The 13971-nt window shown below is 44.1% G+C and overlaps 1 protein-coding gene across 2 annotated transcripts in view; it reads right to left on the minus strand.

Annotated features, from left to right (window-relative positions):
- Nucleotides 1-3252: 3252 nt before the first annotated feature.
- MED30 (mediator complex subunit 30) overlaps nt 3253-13971 on the minus strand; it is a 37861-nt gene continuing 27142 nt past the window's right edge. For both annotated transcript variants that reach the window (XM_060243290.1, XM_060243289.1), the window contains exon 5: nt 3253-3566. In XM_060243290.1, coding sequence (XP_060099273.1) covers nt 3471-3566 — 96 coding nt within the window. In that variant the 3' untranslated portion in view covers nt 3253-3470. The remainder of the gene's footprint in view (nt 3567-13971) is intronic.

Below are 13971 nucleotides of genomic sequence, written 5' to 3' on the forward strand. Positions count from 1 at the left end.
CATTCGTTGGATTACGGAGAAACCACGGGAGTATCAGAAAAAGTCTATTTCTGCTTTTGATTGTGTGGATCACAACAAACTGTGACAAGTCCTTAAAGAGATGGGAGTACCAGACCACTTCACATGTCTCCTGAGAAACCTATATAAGGGTCAAGAAGCAACTGTCAGAACGGGATATGGAACAACTGATTGGTTTAGAATAGGAAAAGGAGTTCGACAAGGATGTATATTGTCACCCTGCTTATTTAATTTATATGCAGAGTACATCATGCGGAATGCTGGCCTGGATGATGCACAAGCCGGAATTAAGATTGCCGGGAAAAACATCAACAACCTCAGATACGCAGATGACACTACTCTAATGGCAGAAAGTGAGGAGGACCTAAAGAACCTCTTGTTGAGGGTGAAAGAGGAGAGCATAAAAGTAGGCTTGAAACTCAACATAAAAAAAACTAAGATCATGGCATCCGGCCCCAACACACCTTGGCAAACAGAAGGGGAAGACATGGAAGTAGTGACAGACTTCACATTTCTGGGATCCCAGATCACTGCAGATGGTGACTGCAGCCATGAAATTAAAAGACGTTTGCTCCTTGGGAGGATAGCTATGGCAAACCTGGACAGTATAATAAAAAGTAGAGACAACAGCCTGCCAACAAAAGTCCGTATAGTCAAAGCGATGGTATTCCCAGTAGTAATGTATGGCAGTGAGAGCTGGACCATAAGGAAGGCCGAGCGCAGAAGAATAGATGCTTTTGAGCTGTGGTGCTGGAGAAGACTCTTGAGAGTCCCTTGGACTGCAAGAAGATCAAATCAGTAAGTCCTAAGGGAAATCAACCCAGACTGTTCCCTGGAAGGTCAGATGCTGAAGCTGAAGCTCAAATACTTTGGCCACCAAATGAGAAGGGAGCACTCTCTGGAGAAGATCCTGATGCTAGGAAAGACAGAAGGCAAAAGAAGAAGGGGATGGCAAAAGGTGAGATGGCTGGACAGTGTTACTGATGTAACAAACACGAATTTGAGCAGACTTCGGAGGAGGGTGGAAGACAGGAGAGCCTGGCGTGACTTTGTCCATGGGGTCGCAAAGAGTCGGACTCGACTGTGCGACTGAACAACAAAATTAGTAAAGTTCCTGCATTGTGCAAGGGGTTGGGTCTAGATGACCCTGGGGATCCCTTCCAATTCTATGATTCTAAACCCTAACTTAACACATCAAAAGCACAAAGGCATTAGGTGTAGGTGCCAGGGAGACTAAGCTTCTAATCCCCATTCTGCTATGAAGTTGTCCGGCTGGCCTTGGCAAATCACTCCCTCTCAGTGTTAATTTTCTCATGGGGCTGCTGTGAAGCTATAACTAGCCTTGTGTAGGTTGTCCTGTGCTACTTGGATGAAGGGTGAGATAAAAATGTAATAAAGACAACAAAGTCTATTCCAAAGGATTCACAGAAGTAGAAGGAACTTGAAGATAATTTACTCTACATCCAAGTCAGGTTCATCTATATTCAAACACCCCTAGCATCTTTGCTCAGATCTTATATAGATAATACATCAGAAGCTTGGTAAGGTGCAGAAATGCTTAGAAGGAGAAGAGAATGCTCACTAAAAACAAACCCAGATGATTCAGTGCACAGACCACAGGGTTCCATATCCAAATGGAAAGCCAGAGGCTTAAAAGTTACTAGTCACAGCTGTAGGGCTATTACTTTCTAGCTAGAAATTGAATCCTACTCTCCATGCCAAGAGATCGCACTTAATGCATATCCATAAGTTCCAGTATAGGTCCTTAACCTTTTTCAGCCTGTGGGAATGTTTGGAATTCTGACACGTTTGTGCACAGCCACAAAATAGCTGCCTCGGGAGGCGGTGCCAGCCACAAAATGGCAGCTTTAGCTACCATCGGATACACAGTGAAGATTCTCGCACTGAGGATGGCAACTGCACAGCTAATCAAATCCACAACAGCCAATCAAAGGTCCCGTTGGGCAAATATATATATATATAATCCTAACTACTTCTAACACTTGCAAAAGAAGATGGAGGGGGGAAGAAATCCAACCAAATCCACACATAAACCAACCCAAATAACTGAAAGTTATGTTACGGTCAGCTTCAGTGGTGATGTTCACTGTGGAAGCAAACAGGAAATTCCTGTTTTATATCAAGACAAAGGTGACTTCGATACCTAAGGCAGCGTTTTCTTGCCTTCTTTAAAATGACGTTGGTGGCATAATTTATTCCAAGCTTTTGTCACACTTGCATCTCAAACCAATGCAGGACCACCAACATGAAGTAGGTTTCCTTCTGCACAGTTTAACTGTCTTGCGGTAACCATACTTTTTTAAAAAAAGATGCCTTTGGGTTCTTTTAAGTCCAGAAACAAAAGGACTGCACCAACTGATAAAAGAAGAGAGGAGAATATTCAGAACTGGTGTGGGAAAGCAGCTTTCCTTGCCTTGAAAGTGCTCCATTGTGTTCTGAACCTGAGAATTCTTTTTCCAGCGGCATTTTCCTGAAAGCACCTTCAGGAATAACAAAGAATCTTGGGACAAGATAACCTATATTCAAATACTACATCCACATTTACTTATAAAATAGACTTATTGTGGGATTAACTATTACAGACCAAAGCCTACTTTGTCAGATGCAAGGAAGTTTATACCACAGTAAATTTGTTAGCCTGCACGGTATTAGTTACTTTCAAGGCAGTGGAAACAATGCTCTTGGAAAGTGTTACAAAACTCTAAAAAACAGGTCATCTCTGAAAACAGAATTCATCTTCTGCAGTGCATTTGGGTGGTTTCCTCGTTTCTGACTCTTGGATCATTTCATTCAACATATTTCAGACAAGCAGATGCTTTGGCTTAATTGTACAGAACTTCTTGAGGGACAAGGTTGAAAATTTTCAACTCAACTCAAGCAGAAAACAAAGGATACTAGGATGGATCCAAACGATCGTGAAAGGGGCCGCTTCTCATCGAATGAATCTTTCTTGCCTCTGCCTTCATTTGCATCCTTCAATGCTCATTGCAAAGTGGTGTGTGTGTGTGGGGGGGGGGTCACAAGTCCCCCCAGGAATGGTATGCAATATGAATGTCTGCAATGGGAAGCAAGAATCTGTGATAATGCCCTCCCTTCTTACAAGGGAAAGTTTCCTGCTTGGAACTCTAGAACTTTCTATACCAAGGGTTTCTTAAAGCTGTCCTAGTTCGAAACAAAGCGATTTCCAAACTGAATAAATTTAAAAGCCCAAAGTCTTCAACATCTTTTTAATCAGCTTCTAGCAAATAGTTTACAAATACTGCATCCAACACTACTCGTTTTTACACACATAAAGTGGGTAAATATATATTTTTAAAAAAAAAACATTTATACAATATGAAATAAAGTTGGGAGGGAGGATTCTTGCAAAACACTTATTTTCCCCAAAAAGATAAAAAATCAGTTGTCATGAGAAACCCCACCCCCATATTTTAGTTTCTCATTGCCAACATGGCATTGATGTCCCAAATGAGATTCCGTAATTGATCCATAATTTGCTTCAGCTGTTGATTCTTCTGTTTCAGTTTCTGTGGAAAGAGAAAAGTTTGTCAACATTGGCTTATTTGCTCAGGTTACGTGCTCTGAATTTTAATTAGAAACATCTCAGTGTGCAGGGAAGTCTGTTACGCAGTGCCCGAGAAGCAGATTGTTAATGGAGGAAGACCAAAATTCAGTGCCACAATGGTTTAGGACACACCACAGGAATAGAGGACAGTGTGGTACAGTAGTTAGAGTGTTGGTCTGGGAGACTCAGGCTGGAATTCCCACTCTTCTATGGAAGATCACTGGGTGATCTTGGACAAACCACACACACACAGCCTGCATTACCTCACAGGGTCTGTTGTGAGGATAAAACATAAGCTGCTTTCGGTCTCCACTGGGGAGAGAAATGAGTATAACTGAATCAAAATGAATACTCTCGTTTGACACCTTTCACTGAAATTTGATCTCTCAACGGCGGACAGCATAATTTCCTATTCGTAGCCACGACAATGTTGCTGTTAATCTCTTATTTGATCAAGACAACAATTCCGGATTAGTAAACATACCTTGATTCCAGAGGAAAAAACATACCGATGCGAATCTAACATGCTTTAGGCGACAACGATATTCAAGTATTGGAACGATTACTAATGGTAGGTGGAGCCAAGGGGAAAGAGCCCTGCCAGCTCCCCAAATAGCTTTGCCAATACATCCCAAGCTTGATTTATGGCTGAAACCAATCCCCTTGAGGGAAAATGCCTCACCGTGTTGAATTCTATTAACTTTCGGGAGGTCCGCAAATAAATCTTGGAATAAAAGCAGAAAGCTGGTATATTCAGGCTCTAGCCACCAGCACCTTCACTGATAATGCAAATGACTAATACCTGTGTTTACTCGTGAATACCTGCATTTACATTGTGTGAATTCAATGGTTTATTACAGAGCGCTTAAACGTGTTAACACGTTGAAGCAACCACAAACACACACACACAAAAATTAACCACAGTCAGCCAAGCGGGAATTATGACGCCACTTTCCCGTTATAAGGTTGCTAGTAAACTAACGCAGAACAATCCTGCTGTCACAGTGATTATAGGAATAAGTCATCTCAATGATCCGTCCTGCCATGAATTAAAACCATTGCCACAGAGCTGTTGTTTTTACATGACCATGAAATGATATCAAAGAGCTTTCTGGCACTGCCATGACCAGGAATTACTGCTTGGCCTCTGCTACCACCATGATTGAGTGCAGAGTAAAGGACTGAAGCGTTTTGCAATTTTCTCTCTCACAGCGTGATGTCACTTAGGTCTTTCAGCATAAAAAATTTAAACCCTCGTTTTCAGCCCCCCCTCAAACCCAGCCATTTTATATTCAAGCCCCCAAATTAATAATGTTCAATTTGGCTTGGCTAGCGCCTTTGCCTCTTAGGTTAGCAAGCTCAATTTGGATTTGCGGTCGAAGATAGGAGCCAGGCCAATTCAGGCACATTTGACGCGATGAATGTACTTCCCGGGGAGCCACTCTTCAGATTTTAGTGCTACACACTGCGTAACTTTTCCTCTGAACTGCCCCTATGGGATTTTCTTTGGGCTGTGAAAAGGATTCGACAGCGTGCTGTGACTTTTTAAACCTCCTGGCTTCCAGTGCTCTTTATTTTGTTTTCCCCTCAAACGTTTGACATAGTTCACAATGTGAGGAAAACACTTCTGCAATGCACTCCACAACTGCAGCTGAGCTGCTGGCAATTTCACATTAAAACATATTCTGTTGTATAGTAAAATCAAAATAACACTTGGAAAAAAAGCAAAATCCTCAGCGAGCAAGTTGATCAGGAGAATAACTGGAGTCCCCCTTGCTTTGCCAAACCACAACTATGCAGACTAAAGACTCCCAAAGTAAACGGCCCTTGGGAGCTCTCAGACTCAAAACATCATTGGGATGGCTTGGATGGAAGATGGCTCTGGTACTCTCCAGGGAAATTTTTCTGTCCCTTTCAGTTGCCATCTTCCACCAGCAGGTAAAGATTTTTGTGAATTTTGGCATTACTGCCACGATCCATTCTTCTTAATCAATATGATTATGTTGTGTACATATTTTAACTTTTAATAGATATTTTAACTCTTTTAAAAACTCTTTTAAAAGTTGTTTTAATCAGGAATGTTTGGAATTATGTGTCTGTTGTTATTTTTAAACCTCCTGGCTTCCAGTCTGATGTAGTGGTTAAGTGCTCAGACTCTTATCGGGGAGAACCAGGTTTGATTCCCCACTCCTCCACATGTACCTGCTGGAATGGCCTTGGGTCAGCCATAGCTTTCGTAGGAGTTGTCCTTGAAAGGACAGCTGCTGTAAAAGCTCTCTCAGCCACACCTACCTCACAGGGTGTCTGTTGTGGGAGGGGAGGTAAAGGAGACTGTGACCACTATGAGATTCAGAGTATAGGGTGAGATATAAATCCAGTATCTTAATCTTCCAATATCGTCAGCAGACATCCAAGGGGTTGCTGCCTCTGTAGATGAAGGCTCCCTTCAGCCACCATGACTAGCAGCCACTGATGGACCTCTCCTCCATGAATGTCTAATCTCCTTTAACAGCTATCTATGCTCCTCGCCATCACCAGCACCATCGGCAGTTTAATTAATCAGTGAGTAAAATAGTACTTCCTTTCCTCTGTCCTGAACCTACCCCACACGACAATTTCACTGGGTGCCCCCAAGTTTTAGTAATATGGGAGTGGGAGAAAGAGCACCCTTTCTCCACTTACCTTCACAAAAAGAGAAGGCTTCCAACTTCCTGGAGAACAGGATGCCTTCACCAAAAAGCCTTCACATTTTAGCTTTTTTTGAAAGTAGTGCTAAACTTTAGGGACAAAAGCTAACTTTCCCCCATTCCAAATGCAGTAAATTTGCGTAAAGGTTGTGACCTCCTAGTTCTGCTCCCCTGGCATCAGCAGTGTATTGCAGAGCAAGAAAGTTTTCTTCCTTTGTGAAGGTTGGAAGCACAGAATTCGGTGGGCTGCCTCTGCGACACCTGAAGTGGTTCAGGAAGGGGCCACCAAGGCAAAAATTAGCCAGCAAAAGGAGGAGCTGCATGAAAAGGAAACTTGGAGGTGAAAATTGGCTTTTCTGCTTAGAATAGGCAGAGAAAGTAAGCATGGGAACAAACAATGTCTGAGACAAACCACAGTAGACATACAGCAGCCAGAATAAACTGATAAGCATAAACTGATAGGAAAGCTCACAATGCCCTCCTAGGAAACTGGAGATCCAAAAGACAGAAATGAAGTCAGCAGCTCTAAACCAGGGGCTAGACTACCTGGGATGGGGGGAGTGTCAGAAACAGACTGTGAATTATTGTCTGCAAAGAGGTTGGTGTGCTGCTAAAATGGTGGCCAGGAGCAGAGAGGGGACATGAGGATTGTACATGGCCAGACACACTGGGAGAAAGCCAGGCCCCTGCAATGTTTCAGTCTGGAACATTCCCACTCTGGGAGAGGGAAGCATTTGACTATCAGAAACCATGCCTGCTGCCTTCTCTTGTGCTGCTGCCTTTTTTGGCACTAACAGACTTGCCTTGGTTGCGGCACATGTGCTGGAACTGCCTATCCCTATTTCAAACCAGTTACCCATCCCCAAAGTGCCCCCTGCTAGATGTCTGGTAACCTCTGTTTAAAGCTGCCCAAGAGGAAAAGGAAGGAGTTATGCCCCCCCCCTTTATGTCTGACAGACCCCTCCCTTCTTTCCATACACAGTTCTCCAGCCCAAACCCAAATAATTTGCATTCACAAACCCTTTTGCCTAAGCCCTACGAATTCTCTCTTTTCTGGCCTTTTGAGCTACAGTATCATACGTCTGACTCATATACAGACTTTTATCTGTAAACCTTTTGCCAGTGTGAGGCTATTTAGCCAATTATTCCTCATGTACTATTTTTTTCCTTCCACTACCATGATCCGTAGCTATGATAGACATTTTGTAAACACAACCTGTTGAGATACTTTTACTGGGCATCTAATCTTTGATTCTTATATCCTGCTTCCAACACTGAACTAAAATAGTTTACTCTCACTGGAATGCCCCATGGTGTAGTGGTTAAGAGCAGTGGACTCTACTCTGGAGAACCGGATTAGATCCCTCGCTCCTCCTCCACATGACGCCTGCTGGGTGACCCTGGGCCAGTCCCAGTTCTCTCAGAACTCTCTCAGCCCCACCTTCCTCACAAGGTGCCTGTTGCAGAGAGAGGAAGGGAAGGAGATTGTAAGCTGATTGGAGACATCTTAAGGTAGAGAAAAGTGGGGTATACAAGCCTCTCCCGCCTCTTAGTTTTACTTCTAAGATTTCACTTGCTCTGCACGTTATTCTTCTTGACCATAAACAGCAGCTGTATTAGGTGAGCAGAAAGATGCTGCAAGGGATATCTGCTTCTTGCTGCTACCGTCAGAATTACAAATACGTGATTCTACTTAAAGGTACCCAAATGCAGAGCCATTCCTTGAGCTTTAGGGGGGAAGGTGACTTCTAGCTATCAAGCTTAGTTCATTTCTGGTACCGCATTTTGCAATGAAGCCCTCGCAGCAAAATTACAATGAAATATCTCTTTCTCCAGTTTTAGCGAGAAAGTTATCATGGAAAAACTATCCAAAGGAGTAATAATTTCAATCTGTCTGGACAATTTTCCTCTTTTTTTTCCCACCTAAGTGTCCCTGAGAAAGAAACCTTGTAAGATTTCTACCTTTTCTTCTCCCTGCGTTTTGCTATACTTTTTGGCAGCGCTGAGAAGGTAATTTTTAAAGGTAGAAACTGGGTGTTTTTTTGGTTTTTTTTAAACACCCTGAAGAACTTAAATCATGAGCGAGGCAATTTGGAAAACCCGGTGAGGTAGGAAGACTAGCCAGGAGTGTACGATTTCAGTACTACTCCAACTTGGAGAAAAGGTTCTTAGTTTACTGTATAATAGTGATTAATATACATTTCTTTTCCTGAGGGAGGATGCACTCCCCCTTTTTTTAGCTCGAGGAAAAGCAAACAAGGAAGGCTTCTGTGCTTGCATTTTGCTGTATATACGCAATAATTTTATTCCAGCTGGCATATAAAAAAACAGTAGTGCACAACCAGCTTTGTTCATTCCTACCAAGAGTGTATGTATAGCCAACGACTATAATAGCTTATTAGCTGTAGACACTAAGAACATAAGAGAAGCCATGTTAAATCAGGCCAATGGCCCATCCAGTCCATCACTCTGTGTCACACAGTGGCAAAAAATTTTTTATACACACACACACGGGCTAATAGCCACTGATGGACCTCTGCTTTATGTTTTTATCTAACCCCCTCTTGAAGGTGGCTATGCTTGTGGCCGCCACCACCTCCTGTGGCAGTGAATTCCACATGTTAATCACCCTTTGGGTGAAGAAGTACTTCCTTTTATCCGTTTTAACCTGTCTGCTCAGCAATTTCATCGAATGCCCACGAGTTCTTGTATTGTGAGAAAGGGAGAAAAGGAATTCTTTCTCTACTTTCTCCATCCCATGCATTATCTTGTAAACTTCTATCATGTCACCCCGCAGTCGACGTTTCTCCAAGCTAAAGAGTCCCAAGCGTTTCAACCTTTCTTCATAGGGAAAGTGTTCCATCCCTTTAATCATTCTAGTTGCCCTTTTCTGGACTTTCACCAATGCTATAATATCCTTTTTGAGGTGCGGCGACCAGAACTGCACACAGTACTCCAAATGAGACCGCACCATCGATTTATGCAGGGGCATTATGATACTGGCTGATTTGTTTTTAATTCCCTTCCTAATAATTCCCAGCATGGCGTTGGCCTTTTTTATTGCAAACGCAAACTGTCTTGACATTTTCAGTGAGTTATCTACCACGACCCCAAGATCTCTCTCTTGGTCAGTCTCTGCCAGTTCACACCCCATCAACTTGTATTTGTAGCGGGGATTCTTGGCCCCAATGTGCATTACTTTGCACTTGGCCACATTGAACCGCATCTGCCACGTTGACGCCCACTCACCCAACCTCAACAGATCCCTTTGGAGTGCCTCACAATCCTCTCTGGTTCTCACCACCCTGAACAATTTAGTGTCATCCGCAAACTTGGCCACTTCACTGCTCACTCCCAACTCTAAATCATTTATGAACAAGTTAAAGAGCATGGGACCCAGTACCGAGCCTTGCGGCACCCCACTGCTTACTGTCCTCCACTGCGAAGACTGCCCATTTATACTCACTCTCTGCTTCCTATTACTCAGCCAGTTTTTGATCCACAAGAGGACCTGTCCTTTTACTCCATGACTCTCAAGCTTTCTAAGGAGCCTTTGACGAGGAACTTTATCAAAAGCTTTCTGGAAGTCAAGGTAAACAACATCTATCGGGTCTCCTTTGTCCACATGTTTGTTCACCCCCTCAAAGAAATGTAACAGGTTAGTGAGGCAAGATCTTCCCTTACAGAACCCTTGCTGAGTCTTCCTCAATAACCCGTGTTCATCAATGTGCCTACTCATTCTGTCCTTGATAATGCTTTCTACTAACTTTCCTGGTATTGAAGTCAGACTGACTGGCCTGTAATTTCCCGGATCCCCTCTGGAACCCTTTTTAAAGATGGGAGTGACATTTGCTACCTTCCAGTCCTCAGTAACGGAGGCAGATTTTAATGAAAGATTACAGATTTTTGTTAGAAGATCCACAAGATCAACTTTGAGTTCTTTCAGAACTCTTGGATGTATGCCATCCGGACCCGGTGACTTGTTAGTTTTTAATTCATCCATCAGTTGTAGGACCTCCTCTTTTGTCACCTCAATCTGACTCAGGATTTCAACACCCCTTCCAAAATGAGTGGTTCTGGGGTGGGCAAAAAGTTCTCATCTTCCACAGTGAAGACGGAGGCAAAAAATTCATTCAGCTTCTCAGCCATTTCCCTATCCTCCTTCAGTAATCCTTTTACCCCATGGTCATCCAAGGGCCCCACCGCCTCCCTGGCTGGTTTCCTACTTCTAATATATTTGAAGAAATTTTTATTGTTGGTCTTTATGTTTTTTGCAATATGCTCCTCATAGTCCCTTTTTGCCTGCCTGATCACAGTCTTGCATTTGATTTGCCACAGCCTGTGTTCCCTTTTACTAATCTCACTTGGACTGGTTTTCCACCGCTTAAAGGAGTCCTTCTTACCTTTTACAGCTTCCATTACTTTGTTTGTTAACCATGCAGGCCTTTTCTTATGCCTGTTTGTGCCTTTCCTAACTTGTGGTATGTATTTTATCTGAGCTTCTAGGATTATAGTTTTAAATAGTCTCCAAGCTTCCCTAAGGGTTTTGACCATATTTACCTTTCCTTTCAGTTTCCTCCTCACATGCCTCCTCATCTCAGTGAATTTACCCCTTTTAAAGTTAAACGTGGTTGTGGCGGTCTTTTTGAGCAACTCCCTATTTATACAAACGGTGAAATCAATAACATTATGGTCACTGCTTCCAAGTGGCGCAATCACTTTTACATCTCTCATCAAGTCTTGGGCATTACTTAGGACCAAATCCAGGATCGCCCCACCCCTGGTAGGTTCTGAGACCATCTGCTCCATAGCGCAGTCATTGAGAGCATCAAGAAACTCAGTCTCTTTCTCTCGACCAGAACACATATTGACCCAATCAATCTGCGGGTAGTTAAAATCACCTATTATGACACAGTTTTTACATTTAGCTGCTATCTTTAAGCCTTCCATCATATTATAATCATCCTCTCTCTTTTGATTTGGTGGGCGATAACAACAACCCAAAGCATTTCTAAAAGGGAATCTAATTCTCTGACCTCAGTCTTACTGGACCGTATATCCTCTCTGACATACAGAGCCACCCCACCTCCAACCCTTCCCTCCCTATCCTTCCGATATAGCTTATATCCAGGAATCACCGTGTCCCACTGATTCTCCTCATTTCACCAAGTTTCTGAAATTTCCACAATTGCTATGTTTTCTCCCAACACTAAACATTCCAATTCACCAATTTTACTTCGAACACTTCTAGCATTTGCATACAAACATCTATAATTTCCCAGGCAAGCTAGGCCCGCCACCTTCCTCCTGCTGCCTCGAGACTCTGGCAGACAGTCCATACTGTTTGTCACCATCACAGTGGACAACTCTGATCCATTACCCAGTAGAAAAATAGCAGCCAACCCTTCATCTCTTTGAGACGAGTCCTCCCGAACCAGAGACATTTCATCTCCTGTCGGCTTTCCCCCAATATTTAGTTTAAAAACTGCTCTGCCACCTTTTTGATTTTAAGTGCCAGCAGCCTGGTTCCATCCAGGGACAAGTGGAGACCGTCTCTTTTATACAGCTCCCGCTTGTTCCAGAAAGCATCCCAGTGCCTAACGAACTTAAACCTTTCCACCTTACACCATCGTCTCATCCACACACTGAGACTTCTAATTTGTGCCTGTCTCTCCTGCCCTGCACGTGAAACAGGTAGCACTTCCGAGAAGGCTACCTTGGAGGTCCTGGCCTTAAGTCTCCCGCCTAGCAACCTAAATTTTTCCTCCAGGACCTCACAACTGCATTTCCCCACATCGTTGGTGCCAACATGCACCACGACCACAGGCTCCTCCCCAGCACTGTCTATCAACCTATCTACTACACACGTAATGTCCGCTACCTTCGCACCAGGCAGGCAAGCCACCATATGGTCAGTATGCGGTTTTGCCACCCAGCTGTCTACTTGCCTAAGGATCGAATCACCAACTACCAAAACCCCCCCTCCCCCCGCCCAGGGATGGTTGCTTGGCACGAAAGGATTCCCGCTCACCAACCGAAGAAGAGGTCCCTTCTGAGGGTGCATTCCCCTTATCCTCAGCACAGTGCCCTGTTCCCTCTCGACCCTCATGCTCTCTGGCAGCAACGGGGCTGCTACGTTCAGAGCGGGGCTCATCTAATACACCCCCGAGAGTCTTCCCCAAGTGCCTAACTGACCGTCTCCGCTTCTCCAGAGCAGTCACCTCGGCCTCAAGGGTACAAACTCGTTCCCTGAGGACCAGGAGCTCCTTGCATCGAGCACACACCCAAGACTTCTATCCTTTGGGCAGTTAGTCGTACATGTGACACGCAGTGCAAAACACTGGAAAGCCCCCAACCCCCTGCTGGCATTCTATATATATATTTAAAATATACAGTCCCCTTTAAATCCTGTTTGTTTATGTGGCTCCCCTTCTGGAGGGTCAACTTACCTTATTGGGAGACCAAGGAAATCAGGGATCTGGGTTCCTGGTCCTTAGGGAGCCCCTAGGCGAAGAACCACAGGCCAAGAGCCCTTTAGCTCTCTGGCAAGGTGCAGCTTAAAATGCAAAGAGGGTGGAGCAGAGGCACTCCTAAGCAATCAGCAGCAATCACTCTCAATCTCTTTCACCTTTAGCCCACTCAACCAAACAAAGAACAAACAAAGAGCAGTTCCCCAGCTATCACAACTCAGAATTTTAGGCAGCCCCACAAACCTCAGAATGAAGTCTTTCAAAACTCAGAAATTCTCAGCAACTTCTCCAGCTGTCTCAGCTATCAGAGCTGCTCTGCTCTGCTCCTCTCAGACCTCTGTGAGATGACAAATTGAAAAAGCCCCAACTACTGGGGCTACCAACCTACTCTTTCTTCATGCTTCTCTCCATTGCCTCAATCGTGTAAGCCTTGGTAACATCCAAGTCAGGCTACTGTAATATACTCTATGTAGTACTGCCCTTGAAGACTGTTCAGAAACCACAGTAAGTTCAAATTGCAATGCAAGGGATCTGCCGGAAACTTACTGGGCCAATCATAGATCAGTGCTACCAGAACTACACAAGTTGTCAGTAGATTTCTGAGCTCAACTCGTGCTGGTTTTAACCCTTAAAACACTAAACGGTTTCAGAATAGAGATTCTGAACTGCCGACTTCACTTGCCTGGGCCTTGAATGCCTTCCTACAGGAAATGTCTTCAGAACTGTATACTTGTGTAGGCATACAGGGGGGTTTTTGGCTGCCACCTGTGGCCTGTGCAGTCCTCTCCCACAGGAAGAAAGGCAGGGGCAGTCTATACAGGCTTCCCTGTTAGAGCTGAGGCTCCTTGGTGTAGTGGTTATGTGCAGACTCTTATCTGGGAGAACCAGGTTTTATTCTCCATTCTTCCACTTGCTGGAATGACCTTGGGTCAGCCATAGCTCTGGCAGAGGTTGTCCTTGAAAGGGCAGCTTCTGAGAGAGCTCTCTCAGCCCCACCCACCTCACAGGGTGTCTGTGGTAGGGGAGGGAGATAAAGGGGATTGTGAGCTGCTCCGAGACTCTGAGATTCAGAGTGAAGGGCGGGATATAAATCCAATATCATCATCTTCTTCTTCTTCTTCGCTAGAAGATGTATAGAAGAGAGTGGTTTGGGTTTATTTCAAACATACTTTGGCGGGAGTCTTGGCTGTTAAATTTTATTGATGTTTTA

The sequence above is a fragment of the Heteronotia binoei genome, chromosome 7 (genome assembly GCF_032191835.1).
Source record: "Heteronotia binoei isolate CCM8104 ecotype False Entrance Well chromosome 7, APGP_CSIRO_Hbin_v1, whole genome shotgun sequence".
Taxonomy (NCBI): domain Eukaryota; kingdom Metazoa; phylum Chordata; class Lepidosauria; order Squamata; family Gekkonidae; genus Heteronotia; species Heteronotia binoei.